Source organism: Taeniopygia guttata, chromosome 3 (assembly GCF_048771995.1).
Source record: "Taeniopygia guttata chromosome 3, bTaeGut7.mat, whole genome shotgun sequence".
NCBI classification, from domain to species: Eukaryota; Metazoa; Chordata; class Aves; order Passeriformes; family Estrildidae; genus Taeniopygia; species Taeniopygia guttata.
Window position 1 is genome coordinate 73149039 of NC_133027.1, and position 21747 is coordinate 73170785.

The following is a 21747-nucleotide window of genomic DNA, read 5'->3' on the forward strand; positions in this document are numbered from 1 at the left end:
TCCCCAGACAGATTCACTTAAAGGCTTGAAAAAACAGCTGAAGTGTGTCGATTTTTTTTTTCCCCCAATATAAAAAAAAATGGTTTCTAAATTCTGGATCAAATAATTCTTGGTTGTCTCTCAGGCAGATTCAAGATGCCCCAAACTACTCCAATGGCACTGAGGAAGGCAGAGTATCAAGGACAACATACAAAGCAGTACAAAAACCTTGACAGTTCTATTTAAAGTGACTTTATTAAAACATTGTTAATATAAAATGTGACCAAATACAATTTCATTTTTGTAAGAATGTTTAATAAAAACATATTCAAGAAAGAAGGAGCATCAACTCTTGTCAAAGCACAGGAAAAACCTACCAGGATAAGTAAAAAGTTCTGCAGCATGTTCTACCAGCTGGTCCCAATGTGTATTAGGGTTGAGTTAGCCGATGGAAGAGACAGGCAGCCCAAGTTCTTCCCTAAGAAGCTTTACGGTATTACCAGAGATTTAAAGTAACGCTCCTTGACAGTAGGAGACACTGTTTTCAGATCTCCCCAAATCAGAGTAAGATTAGAATGTGCATCTTCATTTTCAATTTACTACTTTTCAGCAGCTGAATGTACAGAAAATCAGATTCACGGGTAACTGTAAACCCCAAGATTAATATTTATTAGCTTTAAAAGGAAGGTGCAAGTCAATATCAATCATACACCTAAAGAATTTGTGTTAAAGTTGTTCTAAGCTGTATTAACTTCAGATGCTTGTAGCAAATGCTACAAAAGAAAAAACAGCAGAAAAGTCCAGGATGGTAACAACAAGTATTTTCTGAACTGCTGAATGCAGAGATAATATCCACGAACTACAGGAGTTTGCACATCTCAGGAAGAATGTAAAAAAGCTTTCAGAAGCCTATAAATAAGAGTATGCTATACAATGACTTCTACTCTGTGGTAATCTTAGCATTTAGCTAAGGAACCTTTTAAGAAAACACTAGAACAAGTGGAGGTTTTGGCCTTGGTGTTTTGGGTTTTTTGTTTTTTTTTTTTGGTGGGGTGTGGGGGCAAGAAAAGGAATGCTTGCAGCATTTTCCTTGTCCAACAAGTAAATTTTAATGCTCTATCAGCACACTCTGCTTGTTCAAAGCAAGCAGCACACCAATTAGAGGCAAGGATTCTTCCAGGACATTACAAACTCTTCCTGTAACAAGCAGAAAAAATCCTGCCACATCCAATTCTGCACATTGAACTGCCCCTGGCACTGAACCAAATGTCAAGTGCTAGTCCATGAGAAGCCTAGCACAACTATGGCTTAGGAGATGGTGACCTTCTTACAGCCTTGGCTGGGACCCATTAGAACCCTGTTTTGCCTTCTACCCCAAACAAATGCTATGGGACTATTGCTGAGGTAAAGGGAAAAGTCAAACCTTTGGCATTGGAGCAGACCAGTCACTGGCTGTGCGTGGGGGAATTAAGGCTTCAAGGTGAGGTAAACACAGTGAGAATCAGTGTGTAAATCATGCTGCATTTCAGAGACAACAGATCCAAACGACAGCTACTCTTGTTCTCTACATTTTAAACATCAAAAATCATTCAAAAGCAGAACTGGAGGCAACACTGCCAAGGACCACCTTGAGACGCCTCTCTGCACCTTAGGAATAAATGTAAGCCAGATGTTGAACACTAAAGAGGATGAACCCACAAGGAGGAAAAAGCACCAAAGTCTATGAGTCCTTGAGACAATAAGCTGCTTAAAAACCAAAAAAGCCTCATACTCCTGTGACCTCCCACAAGCATAGTGGTTTACTGACACAAAGGTAATCTACACTCCAGAAATTCTCAGTGCTGTAGTTCCAGCACTAGTATTAGGAAGAGTTATGCTCTAGTAAGGAGGCAGTAAAACTGTGTTCCCTGAAGAATTTCTCCAAATAATTAGGTGTTATCCCACTCCCTCCTACCCACCCCCAAGTCTTCAATCCAAACACCAGAAACACCATTTCCCCAGGTCATTTCTCTACCACTCTTAAGTTATTTTAGCAGATTTGTAGGGTACAAACACAGTGCTTTTTTGCATCCATCATTTTGGCAATGCCTTTGCCTTCTTCAGAAGAAAAAGTGTCTTCAGTAAGTGATACAAAAGATACTTTCAAAGGAAACAAAATCTACAAATCAATGCAATTCTGGATGCTTGCTTTTCATACTGTTTTTTGTTAGCTAGCTGAAGTATGGTTGGAACCACTGCACGTGCAATATTATTTCTTTTACAAGCCACGCTAGCAAGGTTTCCACTGAAAACAGCAATCTGGTCCTCTAGGTTCCATTTCTAGGATACAGAGACTCTCATTTGTGTTTCTTTAACATGTGTACAGTAACTTCTCCCATCCTCTCAATACAGTAGCTACTAAAAATTTTAACAGATATTTAAAAAATATCCAAATGAAACCACACTTCTATCACTGTTTATAAAACAAAAACGCATATGTTATTACAAAAGTTTATACAAAGGCAACATTTAAGAGTTTGAAAGTTACTTCTAGAAAAAGACACAAATGCTAGTAAATTAACATACAAGGAGAAAGGTGTTCCACTCCTTCCCCAAAATTGGCTTGATCTGTTTTGAAGTATCTTTTACCAGTTGTCTAGAAAATCAAAGCCAGTCTTCAAGATAACATTGCTTGTACTAGTCTGCAAGGTAAAAAAGAAAAAAAAAGAAAAAAAAAAGGAAATAAGATGTAGTTGCTTATTATGGCATTACAAACTCAATATTTGACTGCCTATCTAAAAACTAAAGTTTAAAATGTTGCCTTACAATATTTCAAGGTCTTCACCATGCTCTAGGATACCTAAGTACCTACACCATAAAATGCTAGACATGACATGGCAAAATACTCACAGTGCCCAAAAAGGCAATTCCAGATAAAAATAAAATTATTCTTATGGTCTGCAGGCAAAATGTTTTTTTTTTTCCTCATAGAAAGAATTAATGAATATCAATTTTTTAGACTACAGTGGGAATTGCAGAGAATGAAACAAACACAGAAACAAACATCATTAATTCAACAGATTGTCTGTTGCAATTAGAGACAGTTGTTTGCAGAAAACTACACAGATTAAACTTTGATGGCAAATTATTTACTAGGCTATCCAGAACACACTCACTCCTGCAGTGTTAGGCATGACATTTAAGGTGATTCTAGTATTTAGGAAGAGTATTCAAAAGGCACAGCTGAATCTGGATTATCTTCCTAGAGCATGGCTTCCCAGAACAGGGAAGATAATCCAGAAAAGAAGAAAGGAAGAAAATTTTTATCCTACACGAAGTTCTCTGCTCCTCTGTTCCCATTTTCACATGGGAGAGTTGTTTCTCCACAGAAAGAAAAAACAGGCTTTTCAAACTATTTCAGTTCTCTTGAAAACATTCACAAAGGAATTGAAACTGTTATATTGTAAGAAAACATTATAAAGCCTTTAACTGAAATTAAAGGACTATCAGGTTCACAAATTGCAGCTAGGCACCTGAGGAAGCATTATCCCTCAGCCTCAGAAAATGCTAACTAAACAAAGGGCTTCAAACACTGGAGTGGCTTAAGTATTGTTCTCTCCTAAGTGCTGCCACTTACTTCTCTTGTAACTAGTTACCTCACCCTGCATCTTTCTGACTTTACATCATCTTGTTTGGAATTCAAACAATCACAGCTGGGAAAATAGAGAAAAAGCTGTGTGAAGTGCTGAAGGTGTACAGTAATGTGTCAGGCTACTGCCAGAGATGCCACAGATTTCAAACAAAATTGCACAGCTCTGCTTGAAGTACCGCTCCTCTACTTCACAGTTTTCAAGCTTTTGATCTCTTTCTTTTTTCCCCCTCCTTGTATCATATCCTGCTGTTCCTTTTCTTTTCTCACAGATCAGCATCTGCTTTTTAAAATAGCTTCAACTGGCTATTGAGCGTCTTAAGGTTATTTTATGTTGTTGGGTTGTTTGGGTTTTTTCATTTAAAAAAACATTGAGAAGGCTAATTCTGGAAGCTCATTCTATTTCTATTTTGGACTTTAAAAGAAAACACATTTGAAAGCAGCACAGCTGCCTGGGACAAAGCATTGGGAAGTGGCTGTCAGGCTACTGCTTGGAACAGCAGAGAACTAGTTCACCATTCACCACTATGCTGTGTGAATCAATAAAGTATGCTAGACCCTAGTTCACCTACTTTTCAAGTTAAAAAGCTTATTCTTTCCAATAAGTGTTTCGCTTTTTCAAGTAAAACCCCAAAACCCCACAACCTCTTTTATGTGATACAGCAACTTGCTAGGTTGCTGTCAATTAGTTACTTGGCGCCTTGTCAGCATTTTTGGTGTTAGATTTAAATTGTGCCTTTATCCGATGTGTTAAAAAGCACTTAATTGAAGTTAACATGTTAAACAGACTGTTAAATAGTAGATTAAATAGACTTCTTCACATTTGAAAGACAAAAAAGCCATCAAGCTGAGCTATGGCTTGGTGGCTTTTGGATTCCCTAATCTTCTAGAGTGGCCCTGACAGATTTTAATGTGCTGTACAGTTCTTAAATATAAAGACAGTGGGTATAGCAGTACTCACCTGTCCAGGCATTTGTGGGTCTGTAAGTATAGTACCATCAGTATCTTCCTTGTTTGTCCTAGAAGATGCCAGATCCTGTGGTGGATCAGGAAGAAAGAAGTCATCTAGAGAACTAGTAGGGAGTTGAGTAGGTTGAGGTTTCTCCCACTCGAGACACACAGAAGGTGTGCTGGGGACAACAGACTTCTCTGGTTTAGTTATGCTGGGCTTCTCAGCTTTGGTCATCTCCTTTGGAGCAGACTCTTGTCTGTAAAAAGAGGGAAGGGGCTTCTCTCCTTTCTCCATGGACTTGATCTGGCTGGGGGTCAGGGACTGGAACTCAGACTTGTCTCCTTCAAACTTCGAGCGCTCTGCGTTTATCTTCCAGAAGGACGACTCCTCTTCCTTTCTGGCCGCTGCTATCAACCCCTCAGAGCCAGGGGTCTTATTGGCCTGAGAAGATTTAGGGGCTTGGACACCAGGTGCTGCTTTAACAGGCTGCCTCTGCTCGTTCTGCAGCTGGGCACCACCTTGCTCTTGTATGGAGAGAGATGCAACACTGAACTCCATCTGACTCTGTTCAGGGACAGAAAAACAGCATTTCAAAGCCCTTTACATAGATACAGTTTTGACTTTCTGACCTTGTTGCACACAGATAACACCTCAGCCCATTGCGAGACAGCTCTCAGACAACAGATACTACAGCAAAGATAACTTAATTCCTCATAAATGTCTTCGTAGTTTCATAAAAATAATGATTTTTAAAAGTCTGAAATGCAAGCAAACATAAAAGTCCCAGACCTGCTGCAGAGGAGACAGAGAAAGCAATTGTATTGGAGTTACTCAGTGCCATCTAAGGCAGCAGTGCACAGCATGAACAGGACTGAAACATTAGAATAGCGTCACTAAAACATTAGAACAGCTGCAGATGCATTTTGAAAGTCAGAGATGTTTTATGTGAAAAATTTAAGAAAAAAAAAGCTTCAGAGTGTAGCTCAAAAGGCAATTTTCCATTATAGTCTTTCAAATAGTTGGCTACAGGTCCATCTGCTTCCAAGATAAAGGATTAGATGTAATGGGTATGCATAGGTGAATCGTTTTATAACTCTAATGCTCCTCTGAAGGAAGAGAAATAACTCCAGCAGGACCAGTTCTTCACGTGTTCCAGAGCTCTGGTTTGTTTTCACTTGCAATGCTGAGATGACTGTATGCATTTCTGAGAGGTAACACTGGGCCAGGGAAGCAAGTGACCACAGTTAATGCATGAAAATAATCTTAAAAGTCACAGAAAAGTGAACAGTACTTCAAAATGTTTGTTTTGCTTACCACCACTTCAGTAAAATGATTCTCAACTAGCTAGACACTCTTCAGGCTAATAAAAGTTAAGCCTTATTACCTTCTGAGAAACATGTAAGTATTTGTGCCAGGAAAGAAAAACCTAATACACAGACTCGTGTTTGTAAAAAGGAACAAATAATGCAAGGAAAATAAAATGCCTTTACTGTTAAAGCTGTGGTGTTGTCATTATGGGCCTGATCGGGTTTGAAAAAAATCTCAAGAGGACTTGTAGCCTTTGCTACAAATAGTTGAAAGACACTTTGAAAGTTCATTAAAAATTTGTGATGTTTCTTCACCATTCTACTTCTTTGCCCAGCCTTTCCCGAATGAAACTGCAATAGCATCAATGGGCTTCAGTCTAAAACAAGTCCTAGTTGCATAAAATTTTCACTGAAGTGTTTGATCTTGAGACCTACATTACTGTGCATGTGAAGTTCAAAGGGACCCTAGATCTAACAGGACTCATATGCCTAGTAGTTAATATTCAGAAACTTCTCATCAAAGAACAACTGTTAAGCCAGCAACTGATTATTTATAAAACATTTTTTTAAAAACAGCAGCTGACTACACATAATTTGATTCATGGACTTAGATCTGACCTTTCTAAAGAATTAGATGCATCATTTTTCCAAGGCTGTAGGCAAGAGAGCACCAAGCTCTGTGTTCTCATGAAGAATATACTGTGCTATCAAAAGATGCAGAACATAAACAAGCTGCAATTAATTATAGCTCAGCTAGAATGAGGTGAGTGCAAGGATACACGCAAGTCTTACCAAACAACTCAACACCACACCCTGCCTGCAAAAAACTATGAGGAAAAACTTTAGTGCTCTGATTTATTTTTTTAAAACAAGTCATGACGTAAAATTAAGAGCAGGATATTTATTCACAGATAAATTTTGCATAAACAAACCATAGATACAATGGTGTTGAGGATTATTTACAGTGACTGCCATTCCCTATATTAAAATACAGGGATTTATTTCCCTAAGCTCATTTGGCAGTATCACTGAATAGTGATTTACCACCGTGAAGTTAAGATGCTTTAAGACTTTAGAACTGATAAAATCCCAGCTTAAAAAAACCCACAACACAATATAAAATAGACCTGTAATTCCCCAGTAGCCAAGAGAAAAAACAAAAGACATTCTAAAAATCAAAGACAGGTTTTAAAAAAAAAATCCATCTTGGAAGACTTGTAAGTCATGTAGGAATTAAAACAGTGCTACTTTTTGTCCTGCAGCAGTTTGCTGTCTTCTGAATAGCCTATCCTGGGGCTCCCACTGGGGATGACAGTAGCTAAAGGCCACCACAGCAGCAGTCACTTCCAGTAGAATGATTCCTTCACCCCCCAGCCCAAGGGAGAGGGAAAATCAGAGCCCAGAGTGCAGAACAGCCATCATAGCCCCCAGGTCCACCAGAGTAGTGCTAGAAATAAAATCCAGAAAAAACACCAATGGAAGGGAAGTATGGGTCTACTAAAACAAGAATTAGAAAAAGTAAACCAACAAGATGGCTCTGCATTTCAACAGCAGCTAGCCAGACAAGCAAAGCCAGGCCTTCTGAGGTGTTCTTAGGCTGTGGAGCTAAAGTCACTGACTGTAGCAATATTTTATGTTCTTTTTACGGGGCAAAATATCAACGCAGAGCTGTGGTTTGGAAGTGGCACATCGCTCCTAGTGTAGAGAAGAGTGTGGCACTGCAGCAGCACTTCAGGCAGTGGTACCTTTCCAACCTGCTCGTGGGTGCATGTTCTGGAGAGAATGTCCTCTTTGCGCTTCGGTGCAGAGACCATGGGGTGCACCCATTTCAGGAGACAGGACCACCTGACATTTGAGATTGCATATCTGTCTCACAGAATGCTCTGGAGATCAAACAGTTCATAGTCTGACATGGAATAATTCAAATGAAAATACTTCTTCAGGAGTTTTTGCTCTCCCACAAGGAAGGCAAAGAAGACAAGACTACCCCAACAGGTTCTGAAAGCACTGTGTCTCAGTATGATGTAAATACAGCTCCAAGAGGGCACAGGGATAATTCTACTTCTAGCATTTAATTCCAGAAGCCAAGAACTTCTGTGGACCACAGTCACAAGATATTCTGTTTTCCCTGAAATATAGAATGCTTCTATTTGACTTCTGAGGTTATTTAACACATCTAAACCCCTAAGAAATGTAGCTGACGAAAGAAAATTATTAATAGGCTATATCTTTCCAGTCAAAAAATTGTCAATAAAACACCCTCCCCCGCAAGGAAAAAACAAACCAAACAACAGAGCAACAGCCCAAGTAGGAAGATAATTTCACAGAGGCCCATGTGTGAAACACCCTATGCTGATATCTAAGTAATGAATAGTACTGCACACTCTAATGAGTCACTAGACACTACAAATGTGATTTTAATTAGAGTTCTGCTCTCAATTTCTTACATCAGATTGCAAATTGGCAATTGGGTGCGTCAGCAGGAGAAGGAAATAAACTATATTTAAAAGACAGCAACCTCCCCCTCCCTCCCAAAAAATGTCCTTTTCCTTTAGGTTTGCCAGCCATGAGAATATCTTGATGCACAACTCTCGTGGCCCCAGCCAGACTTAGGGCAGCAGCCCACCTGTAAAGGTTTGCCTTCCCCAGGCTGGGGCAGAGTTGTGTGAGCTGCACCTGCCCATGCAGTGCTCAGAATTAGAACTGCACTTGTGGCACTGCAGCAGAACTGCACTCTACCAGCTGCCAACCTGGGGAGGCAAACGCTGAACAGTGGGGTGAGATTTCATGGTCAAAAGTGATTGTCTTTCAGGCACAGTTTGGGATTCTAGAGAGACAGGGTTTCAGTTCCCCGCTGCTTTCATTGATTTTGTATTACTTTACATGAGCTGCAGTTTCTGTATGTATAAATCCCCCATCTGAGGAATAAAATAAAAATATTTTCTTTTTCCTACCATCTGTCCAAATGGTATTTCTGGGAATTGTTCAGCACAGAAAGTCTCAAGAGTTTACAGACAGACTAGTACAAGTCCCAACTATAATTTCTAGAAATTATTGGAATTCAAATAAAAGCTATTAACAGCAGCAGTATTTTCAAGATATTACATGAGCAAGTCTTTCTCAACACATTAAGAGAGGGGGTAGAGAGTGCATGTGAAAGCATGCACAAAGAAGTAATTTGAGGTAAAGCAAACCTAGAAGTCTGTGTTCTTTTCAGTCTTATCCTTCTGGTCCCAGACCAGTGCAAGGATTTAAATACAGAATGTCCTGTCTTGATCATTTTTCTGTATCATAAATATAAATAATATTATAAATTGCAGGTTTTAGGAGGTTGCATGTCCATCTTTCCTTAGAAAGACCATATTTAGGAATTTTGTTTACTGGATTAAAGAATTTAGACCAAACTTCAGTCTCAAGGCAGCAATAATCCACTAAATTGTAACAGTGGCTCTATATACTCATGGGAAAGAAAGAATGTATGCTGAAAGAGAGGCACCAGAGGCACTGAGAATGTCATGATTTAATTACACTGTATGAAATCAGGTCTCAGTTCATAAGTACATATTAAAAACAAGATGACCACAAAGAACCCAGGATCTTTTAAAGCTTCTTATTCACTCATCAGGAATGTGTAGTATTTTACTAAGCAGTCATGCAAATACAGCCAAAACAAATTGTTTTGCTTGGCAGGCTGAAAAATCCAAATTGTTGAGACAAAGACTACAGGAACACTGTCAAAAGCAACTTGTTTTAAGCACAGCCTGATAAATGCAGAGGTAAGAAAGACAATTTTAAAAGATTTAGAAGATGACTTTGCTTTGCTGAATGGACAAAACCAAAATAAATATAGGGCTCAAAGCAGCTGCAGTTTTTGCTTTGTTTCCTGTGCACACCATGGGTGTTTTCAGGATCTTTTCAGAGTCAGAAAGAAATCCTTAGGTCAGCAAAGGCAAATTGCAAGGGCAAAAAAAAAAAAAAAAATAGAGCAAAGCACTCAAAACCAATCTAAGTAATTTTAGTCCATACAGAAAGACAATGCCGATGTTATATAGTATGGACCTTTGGAGGAAATTCCTGCTGATATGAACTGACTCCAGTCAGCCACTATTTCTGGCTAGCTTGAGCAAACTTGTACTGACAGTGCCTGGTTTTATGCTCAAAACCAACAACAATTGATGCAGGTAACTGAATCCTTACACTTGGCCATACAGCCTAAAATAAACCTTGAACACAGCTTCTATTACCACAGGCTGAGTTTGGTGGGGTGTTCTTTTGCTCAAGAACTAATAGTCAACAGAAGTTTTAAAGCACTGTGTTTTAAACATACATAGCCTAAATAAAAAAGGGAAGGTTAATCTCAAAAGCTCAAGGATCACTCTCCTTCCAAGGAAGTGCTGCCATTTATGCCAGCTTGGTAAAAATAATCACACCAAATTATAGCTTGTAACAAACAATTATAATATCATGCTGCTAAGGAAGGAAGGAAAAATTCTCTTCTGCCACTGTGTTCCTACTTAAAAAAAAAGAATACCAACTAAGGCTTGTACAAAGAAGGATACTGAAGACCACCTCAATTTTAGATAAAGGTAACAGTTGGTAAAGCATGTTTATTACAAGTGGAACATAGCTTTTTTTCTCCCTAAATCATTGCTGGGATTAGATCACTTCTGTAGCAATATAATTAGGGAATTCAGACAGGAAGGCAACAACCAGCTTATTGAAGGGATTGAAGCCTGTCACTTCTTTAATTTGCTTTTTTTGTTTTGTTTGTTTATTTTAAACACACCTCAGAGGCTTCTCTTTTCAACAAATACCTGAGGGCCTGTTGAAAACAGAAGAGAATCAGCAACTATTCTACCTCTATCAAGACAAAGAAATCTTTAGATACACATGTGTCAATTTAAAGCATTTGGAACAAAATCTATTTTTGTTAATAGCATGGATTAGAGGTAAATTGAATTTTAATTCTCATGCTGCATTCCATGTGTTAACTGAGGTGGCAAACTGAAATATTTTCTGTCCGTTACTAAATTAATTAAGTCCCCCCCTGCCCCTGCCCAAATCCAAAATCACAAAACCCATAAAGTTCTGAGTTCAGGAAGAGTTGCAGAGAAATTTTACTTCCAAGTTCAGGCATGACCCTTGTTTTCCATTTATATCTTGAGGTCGGTGCTGAGGATCACTGAATTTTTACTTCAAAGAAACCAAGAAACCTCAAAGGCTAAACTCGGCCAAAATGTCATCTTTCATCTCACGTAAACCTGAAGCCAAAAATAGAATGCCCTGAATTCATAAACCTGGGTAGAGCTCCAGTTAAAAACATAACCCACATTTCAAGACATGTTATGTCCATGAGGGCTCCACCCATGAACTAAATCACTCCCTCCAATTCAATATTTAGTTTTAAAATGTCAGCCCTTTTGCAGTACCAAGAGAACTCACTGCTTCCCAAATTTTCCTTCGTAGAAGTATTATCGTTATCTACTAAAAATATTATTTTAAATGCTGTCTAACAGCTAACTTGGCAATTTACATTGCAGTTCTACTTTGTTTGCCTTGTCTGAGGATTTAAAAATTAAAAGGTGAGACAAGAAATAGTCATCTAAAAATAGTGGTGATATTCATGTAAGTGTTTGTTGTGATATGAACGACTGCAGCCCTATCTCACATTTGTGTTTAAAATGAGAATACAGAAAGTTTACTTGTGACACAAGTGAAGTCACCAAGCCCTTCAACAATGTTCTGAACAAAATGACAGTTCAGTACACTGTTCTCTGCGTAAGTTTGACTGCCATGGAAGTAGGGAATCCATGGCACTAGCTACAGTGAGAAAAATTTGTCCATAACTTATCAACTAGAATCCCCATTGGCATCACTGTTTCATCTGAGAGCCTTCAACCTGGGAGAATACATGCCCTCCCCTCTTCTCTACACTTCTCACTACCCCTCACAGTAGTGTTAGTTAGTTACAGAAAATACTCATTTTGCTGCTTTATTTTTCTTTCTCGTTGTTTAAAAAAAAAAAAAAAAGCCTATTGGTTTTACTGATTTACATCTCTACTTTCTTCTGCTCTACAAAAGCCTCATTCCCTTCCTTGAGCCAGCCAGTGCATATTCCTGCACATTAGGCAATAACATACTAAAAAAACACAAACCAAACAAAAAGCTCTGCATTGAAGGGAGATCAGGGAGAAGAGTACTGTGGAAAGAACAACCCATCCTTGGTAGAGCATGGAATGCAAAGACCCTGACAGCCTTAAATAACAGTGGGAACAGGTCTGGCTCACAGGTCATTGTACAATGAATTACAACAGACCAACATTCTTGAACAGCTCATTCAGGTTTCCTCACTTGGGACCACTTGAGTATGGCTACTTTTTCCTCAGCTACCTCATCAAAAATTTCCTTCCAGTATTGCCTCATAAAAATAAGGGAAGATCAAAGAGTAAGCACAAAGCAAGATCTCCATTTTTGAAAAGGAAGACTCAGCAGTGGAAGGATTTGGTTGAAAGATCAATACACTGTGGGAAAACCAAAAGGAAGAATCCACAGAAACGGACCAAACCGTACCCTATAAATCCAGACAAAATGGATTCTCTAGAATTTTGCTAAAGAAAAAGATCATGCAACTTTTCAGCTCACAGCTGTGGCACAGCTTTTATTTCTGGTCAGCAAAGAAGGAGAGGGGAAAGAGAGACACACAGAAAATCCTCCACTGATTCCTGAACCATCACAGCTTTTAAGGGAGTTTTAAGGCAAGTGAAGACTGGCATTGGCTTCTCTTAAACCACAGCACTGCAGGCTGCCAGGAGCCAGGAGTCACATCAAATTATAGGTTAATCAGCTTCTGCAAAGCACAGATGGGGTGCAGCTACAGGCAGTGACCTTGAGCAGGGAGGGATAAGCCTCAGGTCAACTAGATTAATTTAATATTCACTGGCATTTCCAAATAATTACTCTGCATTAGGCTAAGATTATATTCATAAGGTCATACACGATTATCTACATAGTTCAAGGGCAAGGAAAAAAAAAAAAGGGAACAGGGAAGTAGCAGCTTTCTCTGGCAGATAAGGGCAGAAAACACAAAGTCTGAAATGTGTGATTAAATTAACATGCCTGTCATACCCAGTTGAGAAAGACAATGAGCTGTGGTTTTGCTCCCAGAATTTCCCCAACAAGAAGAACTAAACTTGATTTCCCACCACACATATGGCACAACTGTGTTTCCTCACACTGCAGGCTCAGAAAGATGGAGAGCTCTGGATCTGTGTTAGCCATATGAGAATCCCATCATAAATAATGCTTTAACAAAATACCAGAGATAAAGTGACGTGTAAAATAAACCCCAAACCAGCTCACCACATTAAAATATGTTATTCTTTTAAGAAGCCTTTGGAGAGGAAATAACATACTGCTTCCAGCATGGCCCTAGGTTAACAAGTTTCACTACATTTGTCCTAAGACAACATTTTAGTTCATAATAAAAAGATAAAGTAATAGACAGGCTTTCAGAAAGAATCCAGTGAAGTTATGAGATACCTGCTCATTTCTCACACTGTCTTCTAGCTACTTTACTCCTGACCTAAAGTGAAATGCAGCTATGTTTATACAGTATCTGAGACAAGGGTCGTACTAAACATAGAAAGTTGATTAAAAAGTTTGCAACAAAAAATAAAATGGTAATGAATTGGTTTTACATCTGCACTTAAAGCCAGAACATCAGTTCGTGAAGTACATTTTGAGTTTCTCCTGATGTAAATCAAAGCATACCAGTCTTGTTTGATTTGCAGTATGGTCACTTTATACCACTTGCACAGAATAAAGGTTACATTAAACTATCAAGTAACAAAATTAAGACAATAAATGCAGAAGGAACAGTATAAAATGACAAAGCAACATTAAAAAAAACCAAGAAAGCTGTTTAATTACCTTCGTTTCCCAGGAGAATGGAGCTGAGTGTTCATCTTGCCAAGTTATGTCCTGAAATAAAATTGAAGAATGACTAAAAATCAGAAGAGTAGCTTCATCTTCTCAGAAGCATCACACAGATGACATTATGTTACATTGCCGGAACTATAACAACCAGTGCTACAGAACTGACTAAAAAGTGAAAGCACTACTTAAAGATGGCACTGATTACATTTTAAGACTCACTGAAAGCAGGTCCACTAAGGGCAAGGTTATCAATACTATACCAATTTAATCTACAAAATATATGATGGTTTAGCCTGGCCTAAATCTCCTGAAATGGTTTCTCCACAAATAGCTTTAAAATGTATTATATTTCCAGTTTCTACTAGGCATTTCTTTGGTAGCTGCTAGCAACACACAGGGACAGAAACAACAAAAGGAGAAGGGGCCTCAGGGAAATCAAGTCCCATTTTCTCCCTTTGGCAGACCAAAGAGCACGTGCACAACCAAGCAGTCGTGGGGCAGTGAAACAGCTGCGTGGCCATCGGGCCAAGGCACAGCTGGACCCAGCCCCAACAGGACACATCATGGCACCACAGCAGTGACAGCAGCTCTGAAATGCATTTTCAGTGGTGTTGAAGGAGCCACACAGCATCCACAGCACAAAATCTGAAATCCATTATTTGAAGATGCTGCATTTCTGAAAATAATCCCAAACTGAGAAATTTAAAGAATCTCTATATACATGGCATACCCTCCAGAAATACATGCAGCCCACACTGAAAAAAGAAAGGGTGGAAAATAATTTTAAAAATTATTTTTGTTCATATTTGTTGAAGAATTCCAACAACATGATTGCATTTCTATTCCTAGTCGTGGCTGGGACTCACTGGTACATTGGATGGTCGCACAGGTAGAGGTGGTGAGCTGCACCCTCCATACTGAGCAGGTCACTGCCTGTGGACACGGCAGCACACCTTGGAAAGAACAGGAGTGGGAACACCGTGTGGAAAGGGAAAGGCCAGGAGTAACCACACAGGATTGTCACATTCCTGTTGTTCAGAGCATAACAGAACTCAACCATGTTTTAGCACAACAGAGGAACCCCACATTTCACTGTGGCTGCTTTTTACTTCTTATTTCTGGTCTCTGCCTTTCTAGGAATAAGTTTCTCAGACATCTGATATCATTCTCCTGATCTGCCCTCTCTTATTTCACCGTAGGCAGATTTATATGGACTAGAGCTATGAGATCATGATTAGAAGTGTCTAAATCCATCTCCTAAACATAAAAACATGTCATACCCCAACTATTACTCATCTGTGAAACACAGGGTTTCTAGAAGCAAGGTATTTGTGGTACACATGAGAACTTAAAAAGAACTGGCCTGGTAGAGCTCATTTAAGAGGAAAGGCCTGGGCTCTTCTTAATCACATATTTTGGCCAAAAGGAAATTTGGTATAGGAAATTTTTGCCAAGAACAAAAATGTAATTCAGGTTCTCTCAATCCAGGAAACAGATTCTCAGATGTTTTAACATTTAAAGGAGAAAAGGAGCAAAAGTCTGCTTTTTAGTATCTATCAGCATTGGCACTGTGGTGTGCTGTGGTCTACATGGGAATGCCACACCACCCAATGTGTGATACCTCACAGCAGGTGTGTCTAATTATTACAAGCTCCTCCTAGGACAATACCCTTTGCCTCTGAAATGGAGTTGGCACTTCATTTCTGAGGTACGCATGAGAGAGGAATCATGAGCCAGAAGGGAAGAGAGATGAGAGAACCTAACCTTGGATTGAGTCTCACACACGAGGCAGGACTATAACATTTCTCTGCATGAGGTCTGGATAAAACAGGGCTAGACTTCAACTGCAGCTGTAAAGGACAGAACTGAAGTCCAAAGAACAGTGTAACATTCCTGCATGCAGTCATAGCACCTTAAAGCTCCAGATGTGTAGGCACAGGCACCAATGGCCTTTATCTAAAGAATTTGAAGGAAGCTCTGTCTTCTTGCCATTCACAGGACAAGCAAAACAGCTGGGGACCAGTCTTAAACTTGTCAGTAAACCAAGTTCATCCCCGTCCCAGATCCAAGACATCCAGTTCTTTATTTTGCCATATTTGAGGCAAAAGAAGACAGCACTGGCAGGGACAGCTCTTACCCAGCACCCCTGCACAGCCTCCACTCAGCAATGACACCGCTGCAGTGAGTGAGCCCTGAGGACAAAAGGCCAGCCATAGAGGGATGAAAAAGCAGCATGGGGAAGGCGGAGTGAAGGTGTGAGGCTGTCATGCAGCAGGATACATCATTCCCTGCAGGACAGAGCAAGTCACCCTCCCACTTCATAGAAGCTGATGTCTTCTCAAGCATCATTGTCTTTGTTGGCACCGCAATTTGTAACCTCAACCTCCAGCATAGGCAAGCAAAAAGTTCCTGGAATGAATTAATTTTGGTAACAGTTGTGAAAAGTTCTGGTCAGAGATAGTCTAAGAGTTTCACAGATTATGTAAGATGGAAGTAATATACCCTTGTTAGGCAGCAGCTCTCTAAAAGAAAAGGATTTCTTTTTTTTTTCTTTTTTTTTTTTTTTTTAAGGATGGCTCATTGTTTCTTGGGCTGCATAGCCCAGGCCTCCTAGAGTGAGTAACTCTGAGGAGCTCTGTTGACATTCAAAAGATTTCCCATAGCATATAGAAAAGAATAAAATAGGATAAGACATGGCTGGAGAATACAAACCTTCAAGCAATTGATGTCTGTGGTTATTTCAAGTGTACTTGGGGCTAGGATGAAGGAGACAGTTCTGCCTGTTGTCAGGAAAGGGAAGGAAGTTTGTGGCCTCCACCTCATGTGTCTTCACACAGAGAACTTGCAGAGGACCAAGTGAAAAGACAGGATACTGTTGGACTGTGCTATCTAAACTGCCTGATTCATGTTTATCACCAACAAAATATGAGAAGTAACTTAGGGTTTTTTTGTAGAATAAACAAGTTCATACATGCTTGAAGAAACTGGGAGCAATAGAGTCAATTATTTCAATAATAACAAAAGCGAATTACGACTGGAAAATCTAGAGAAAAAGGCTTCAATGCCATTTATCATCAACATAGATTAGAAAAAATCCATATCTGATCAGCTTTTGTTTTCAGCATACAACAATGCCTTCTTCCAGAAAGAAGGCAAATAAATAAACTTTTGTTCACCAGAGCTAAAAAAAAAAAGAACCTGTTTGTAAGAAATGGGGCCTCATGCAGCACAGTTCAAAGCTGAAAAAGACAAGTGAGAGAGGCAAAAATCTGGTCATACACTTTGCTTCAACAACCAGCTGCAAAATATATAAAAAAGAACCACAAATTACATTTGCTATATGTAGGCAGTTTGCTGCAAAACAACATCTGAATTTCCAAATGGAAGACACTGGTAGAAATGTGCATCTGACATGAGCATTGTTCAGCACAGCTGACAGTAGCTGGGCAAGACACAAACTCACCAATAAATGCCTCTCAGAAGTGTTATTAGAACAGGACTTGCTAGCTTTACTGCACTCAAAAGCTGCCTTTCATTTTTGGGTGTTTAAAAAGCACAAACCTCTAAAAGGCCCAACTTAAAAGTTTTTGCTATATCAATTATTTGTTGCTTTAAAGCAATTTTAAGTAGGAAGGTGTTGATCCTTTGTTCGGTGCCAAAGTTCTTAAGGCTAAGCAAAACAAGTAGCATCTCTGCCTGAAGGCAGGTAAGTCAAGCTTCCCTCTTAAAACACAATGAAGATAACCAAACTCTCTTACCTGTCTTTCTTCCACATAAAATGTTTACAGTTCCTAAAGCATATGGTATTTTTTCCAATAAAAAGTTCAGTTATTTCACATCCAACTCTTTTACTGCTCAAATACTGAATATAGATTCAAAGAAAAAAAAACTAAAAACAAAGGAGAAATCAGACCATGACTCCATGAGTATGTCACATGCTTACGGATAAAGAGGGTGGTATAAAGAGAAGAGCGAGAACCTGCTGTAAACTGAATATCTAACCTATCTTTCACTGAACCAGAGAGAGCCCAGTGGCATCAACTGACATCAAATCAGTTCCATTATCAAAGGCTGTCCACTAGAACATGCAAAGGGTGGTAGCCTCTCACATACTGCTGGTTTTCCACCTATTCCACTCATGGTTTATGGCATACTTCAAAAATAATCCATCTATATTACACTCATGCTCAATCTCAGCTTGCACTTCCATATTTCTGTCTGCTCAGTAAATCTTCATTTCTACCGCTATGGGCATTAGAATGAAGAAATTATAAATGGAGAAATGCCAGCAATAGGAAGCTTGTTGGAAAGCGGAAGCTCTGTTGCAGCATCCAAAAGCCCTTGGTCAGGAGGCCTAGGCTGTCTAGACACAAAAAATTATGGTGAAGCAACAAAGAGTCTCCTGAGCTGGCTCATGTGCGATGATAGCAAGTCAATCTTCAGCAAACAGGACAAAACTTATTTCACTGGGGTGTGAATTGACCCTGTTAGCATAATTCTCTTTTGAAATTGTGTTCACAGTGCCTGCAGGGCTTCTGCTACCGACTCCATGACTGGTGATGAGGATAAGATGGAAGAGAAGGAGCAGTGACTCCAGGCATTTGCTAAGAGTCACACATGGTGCTGCAGCGCTCTAACATTATAAAATGACTGGATCATGGCTACGGGATGCCACGGTCCTGTTACTGCACGTCTATTCTCTGTAACATCCTTCCCACACAGCCAACACACTCAAAGATGTTTTGAAAACGTAAGAGTTGTTTATAGTTTGAGAACTTAGAGTCCTGGGCTACAAGCTCAGGATATAAATTTGGTGTTAGAAGAGATATACAGGAAATGGTGGGGGCAAGAAAGAGGGAAGCAACTGTCCACTACATATATCCTCTGGACCACCTTATCATAATGGTCATATGTATGAAAATGGGACTGAAACAGTGAGAGGCCCGGACCAGCAAATCAGTATCCTCAGTATTCATTCTTGGTTTGCTTTCTACCACGTCCTCCAAAGAACATGAGGTCAGAGAGATCACATTTCTATGCTTAAGCAAGCCCAGGTAGATCACTACAGATTTCAACATCAGTTAACAGGGAAGATGAGCTGTGGCTGGAAACATGAAACTTTTGGACCAAGTGTATCAGCCAGACCATCATCAGGCCAAAACACTCGCACTGAAAGCGCTGCAGCATCCACAGGTGATTCTGAGGCATGCGGGGTGCTCTCTGTTTCCTTGCCTTAGAGCAGGCAGGACCAATGCAATGGTCCTGAGCGAGGGCTGGGTGCCCACAGTGCGTGCAGCAGCTGAGGCTCACACAGGCAGCAGGGCACAGCTCCCTGAGCAGGACACAGAGGTGACAGAGCTCTGCAGGCCAAGCCTTCGCGAGCCCGGGAAGCTGGACCCAGCTGGCAAGGGACCGGCGCGGCGGCGGCTCTGCTGCAGCGAGACAAGGAGGAACAATTTGTCAGCCAGGGCAAATGTCCAACAATCAGGTCAAATGCCAGCAAGGGAGCCAGGGGAGAGGAAGCTATCAGATGGAGAGCCAGGAAAGGCTCCAAGGCTCAGTAGTACAGTTGGAAGAACTAAAATGGAAATGGCGAATGCCAAAATGAGTGGAATCTCTTTTCTTCAGAGAAACAATTTATATTAACTTCTGCTTAGAAGTCATAGAGGAAGTCAGTTGAGGCAGATAATTCCAAAATTAAATACTTTGTATCAAGTATTTGGACAAACCATGCCTTCTGTGGTTAATGGCTACAGAAACATTAACATTATGCATATTGCAACTGTATTTGGGGAGAGAGGGGAAAGAAAACTATTTGCCCAGATTCAGATGGACTCTCTAGATGTTTAGGAAATTATTATGTCTATACAGTGCAGTACAACAGCCTATGAACATGCTTGCTTTCCTTCCAGATCCACATAATTCAAAGCAGACAGCACAGCAGAGCTCTCCAAGGCTGGGAAAACTGAACATACTTATTTTCCACACTCTTTAAATTATTTCACAACTAACTTCAGATTTAAGCTTCTTTGTAAAGGTTGTTTGCATAACCAGATTTGTTGTCTTGTGTCCTTCTACACGTCTTTTTGGCCATTCCTGTCAAATATTTATCTAGAATTTTGGGTGTCATGAACTAGACAAACCTGAGCTACATCCTATGCTTTCTAGCTTTAGATATGATGTGTGTGCAGCACACCTTCCTGACAGGGGAAGCACAGGCAGCAGTCTCCTGGCACAAAGCGGGTTGGGAACCATGATGCCCAGTAACTTTGTGCCAAACAGGCTTCTTAGAAATCCCATTGCAAGGGATATTGGAGAGGAGACTAAAAGTAGCACTGCTCTCCTTAAATTGGATTGATGATTACAAATGGAGAAGCAGATTTATTTTTTTTTTTCTGGTAGAAGATACATAAGTGAATTATGTTAATTAATAGGTCACTTAAAGTTATTATATGGACATAGTGAAAGAAACCGACTCTGTAATCATATGAGAATAAAAAAATACAATAGAAATGTAAAAGAATAGAAAACAAAGGAATCAATACACTGAATAAGAGACACAGTATCTGAAGAGTACTGTCAGATCTCTTCAAGCATTGTTAGACCTTCCTCTTCAAGGGCTCACACTCGGTAACACGACCCACTGCTCCAGACCGGTTACTCTTTTACTGTGGATTTCCAGAAGGGCTGCCACGCTTCACCATTGGATAGATGGCCCTCAGAAGGTTCAAAATCTATACTTTTTGCCATCTATCTTTCCACACCCTTGTTTTTCCTGGCATGTGACATGGAACAGGCTGCATTTTTTTAAGGTGTCAAACATGCCAAGAGCTGGAATGTTTTCAGTGTTGTATTTTTAACCGTGTCTAAAACTAGAAACGAAAAGGAAGAGATTTAATTCAGTGTAAACATTCCTACAGCCCATTTTCAGCAAGAGACTATGTCCAGCGCCATGCCCCGCCGTCGGGGGAACTGAGACCGTCCTCTCTCCAAGTCTGCTTTCTGCAAAATCCACTTCAGCGCTGTCGCTGCCGGCGCCTTCCTTGCCTTTAGAGTGTGACCCGGCGCCCCTCTCGCGGTGAACATCCCGCCCTACCGCACAGCCAGGCAGCGGGGAAGGAATCAAGCTCATCACCGGGGCAACTCCTCCCGCTGCCGACGGAGCGCCCGCCGCCCTGGCAGCCCAGCGCCGGCGGCGCCGCAGCCCGGGGAGGTCGCGGCCGCCGCGCCCCGCCCGTGCGGGGGTGCCGGGGGCGGGCAGCGCCGCTCCCGCCCGGGCCCCGCCGGCGCCCCTTCCCCTTCCCCCAGCCCGGTACCTCGTCTCCGAAGCGCACCACCTTCTGCCCGGTGTTGAGGCGCAGGCTGGGGTAGGAGGAGGGCGGCGCGGGCGGGCGGGTGGTGCCGCGGTGCGCGGCGTAGCGGGCCTGGACGTGCGGCTCCACCAGGCACTTGTCGATGATCTCGTCCTGCTGGCGGGGCGGCAGCCGCTCCCACTCGGGCCCGTAGCGCTCGCGGATCCGCTCCTTCTCCGCCATGATCTTGCGCGCCATGGGGCTCAGCGAGGAGAAGTAGCTGAACCGCTTGCGCTCCCGCTCGTCCAGGGGCCGGTTCCCGTTCATCACCGCCGTGCGGGAAGCGGCGATCGCCGCCGCCATGGAGGCCATGGCCACCCCGCCGCCGCCGGCCCCGCACTCGCACGGCGGGATTGGGGATGGGACCGGGAAGAGAACCGCCTCCTCCGCTCCCCTCCAGCAGACGCCGCCTCCCTCGCTCGCTATAAAGCCGGGCGGCCGCCGCCCCGCGCTGCCCGCCCCCCGCACGCCCAGCCCGGCAGCCCCTGCCCGCCTCCCCCGCGGCGCCGCTGCCTGCGGCCGGCGACAGAGAGGGAAGCGGGGACACCGCCTCCCGGGCTTGCTCCGCTCTCGGTACCGTCGATAGCGTGGGGC

The 21747-nt window shown here is 41.4% G+C and overlaps 1 protein-coding gene across 1 annotated transcript; it reads right to left on the reverse strand.

Moving 5' to 3' along the window:
• Window positions 1–215: 215 nt before the first annotated feature.
• On the reverse strand, window positions 216–21577 carry C3H1orf198 (chromosome 3 C1orf198 homolog). Its single transcript, XM_002190526.7, has 4 exons — window positions 21118–21577; window positions 13796–13846; window positions 4569–5123; window positions 216–2660 (listed from the first exon to the last, which is right to left on the reverse strand). The coding sequence occupies exons 1-4, from the start codon at window positions 21463–21465 to the stop codon at window positions 2604–2606; spliced, it is 1011 nt and encodes a 336-aa protein (XP_002190562.4). The 5' UTR covers window positions 21466–21577; the 3' UTR covers window positions 216–2603.
• Between the last annotated feature and the right edge of the window lie 170 nt (window positions 21578–21747).

Coding starts and splice junctions, on each gene's coding strand:
- C3H1orf198 (XM_002190526.7), bottom strand. CDS start 21,465: ATGGCCTCCATGGCGGCGGCGATCGCCGCTTCCCGCACGGCGGTGATG. Junction 13,847..21,117: donor TGGTGCGCTTCGGAGACGAG/GTACCGGGCTGG, acceptor ATTTTATTTCAG/GACATAACTTGGCAAGATGA. Junction 5,124..13,795: donor CATTCTCCTGGGAAACGAAG/GTAATTAAACAG, acceptor GTCCCTGAACAG/AGTCAGATGGAGTTCAGTGT.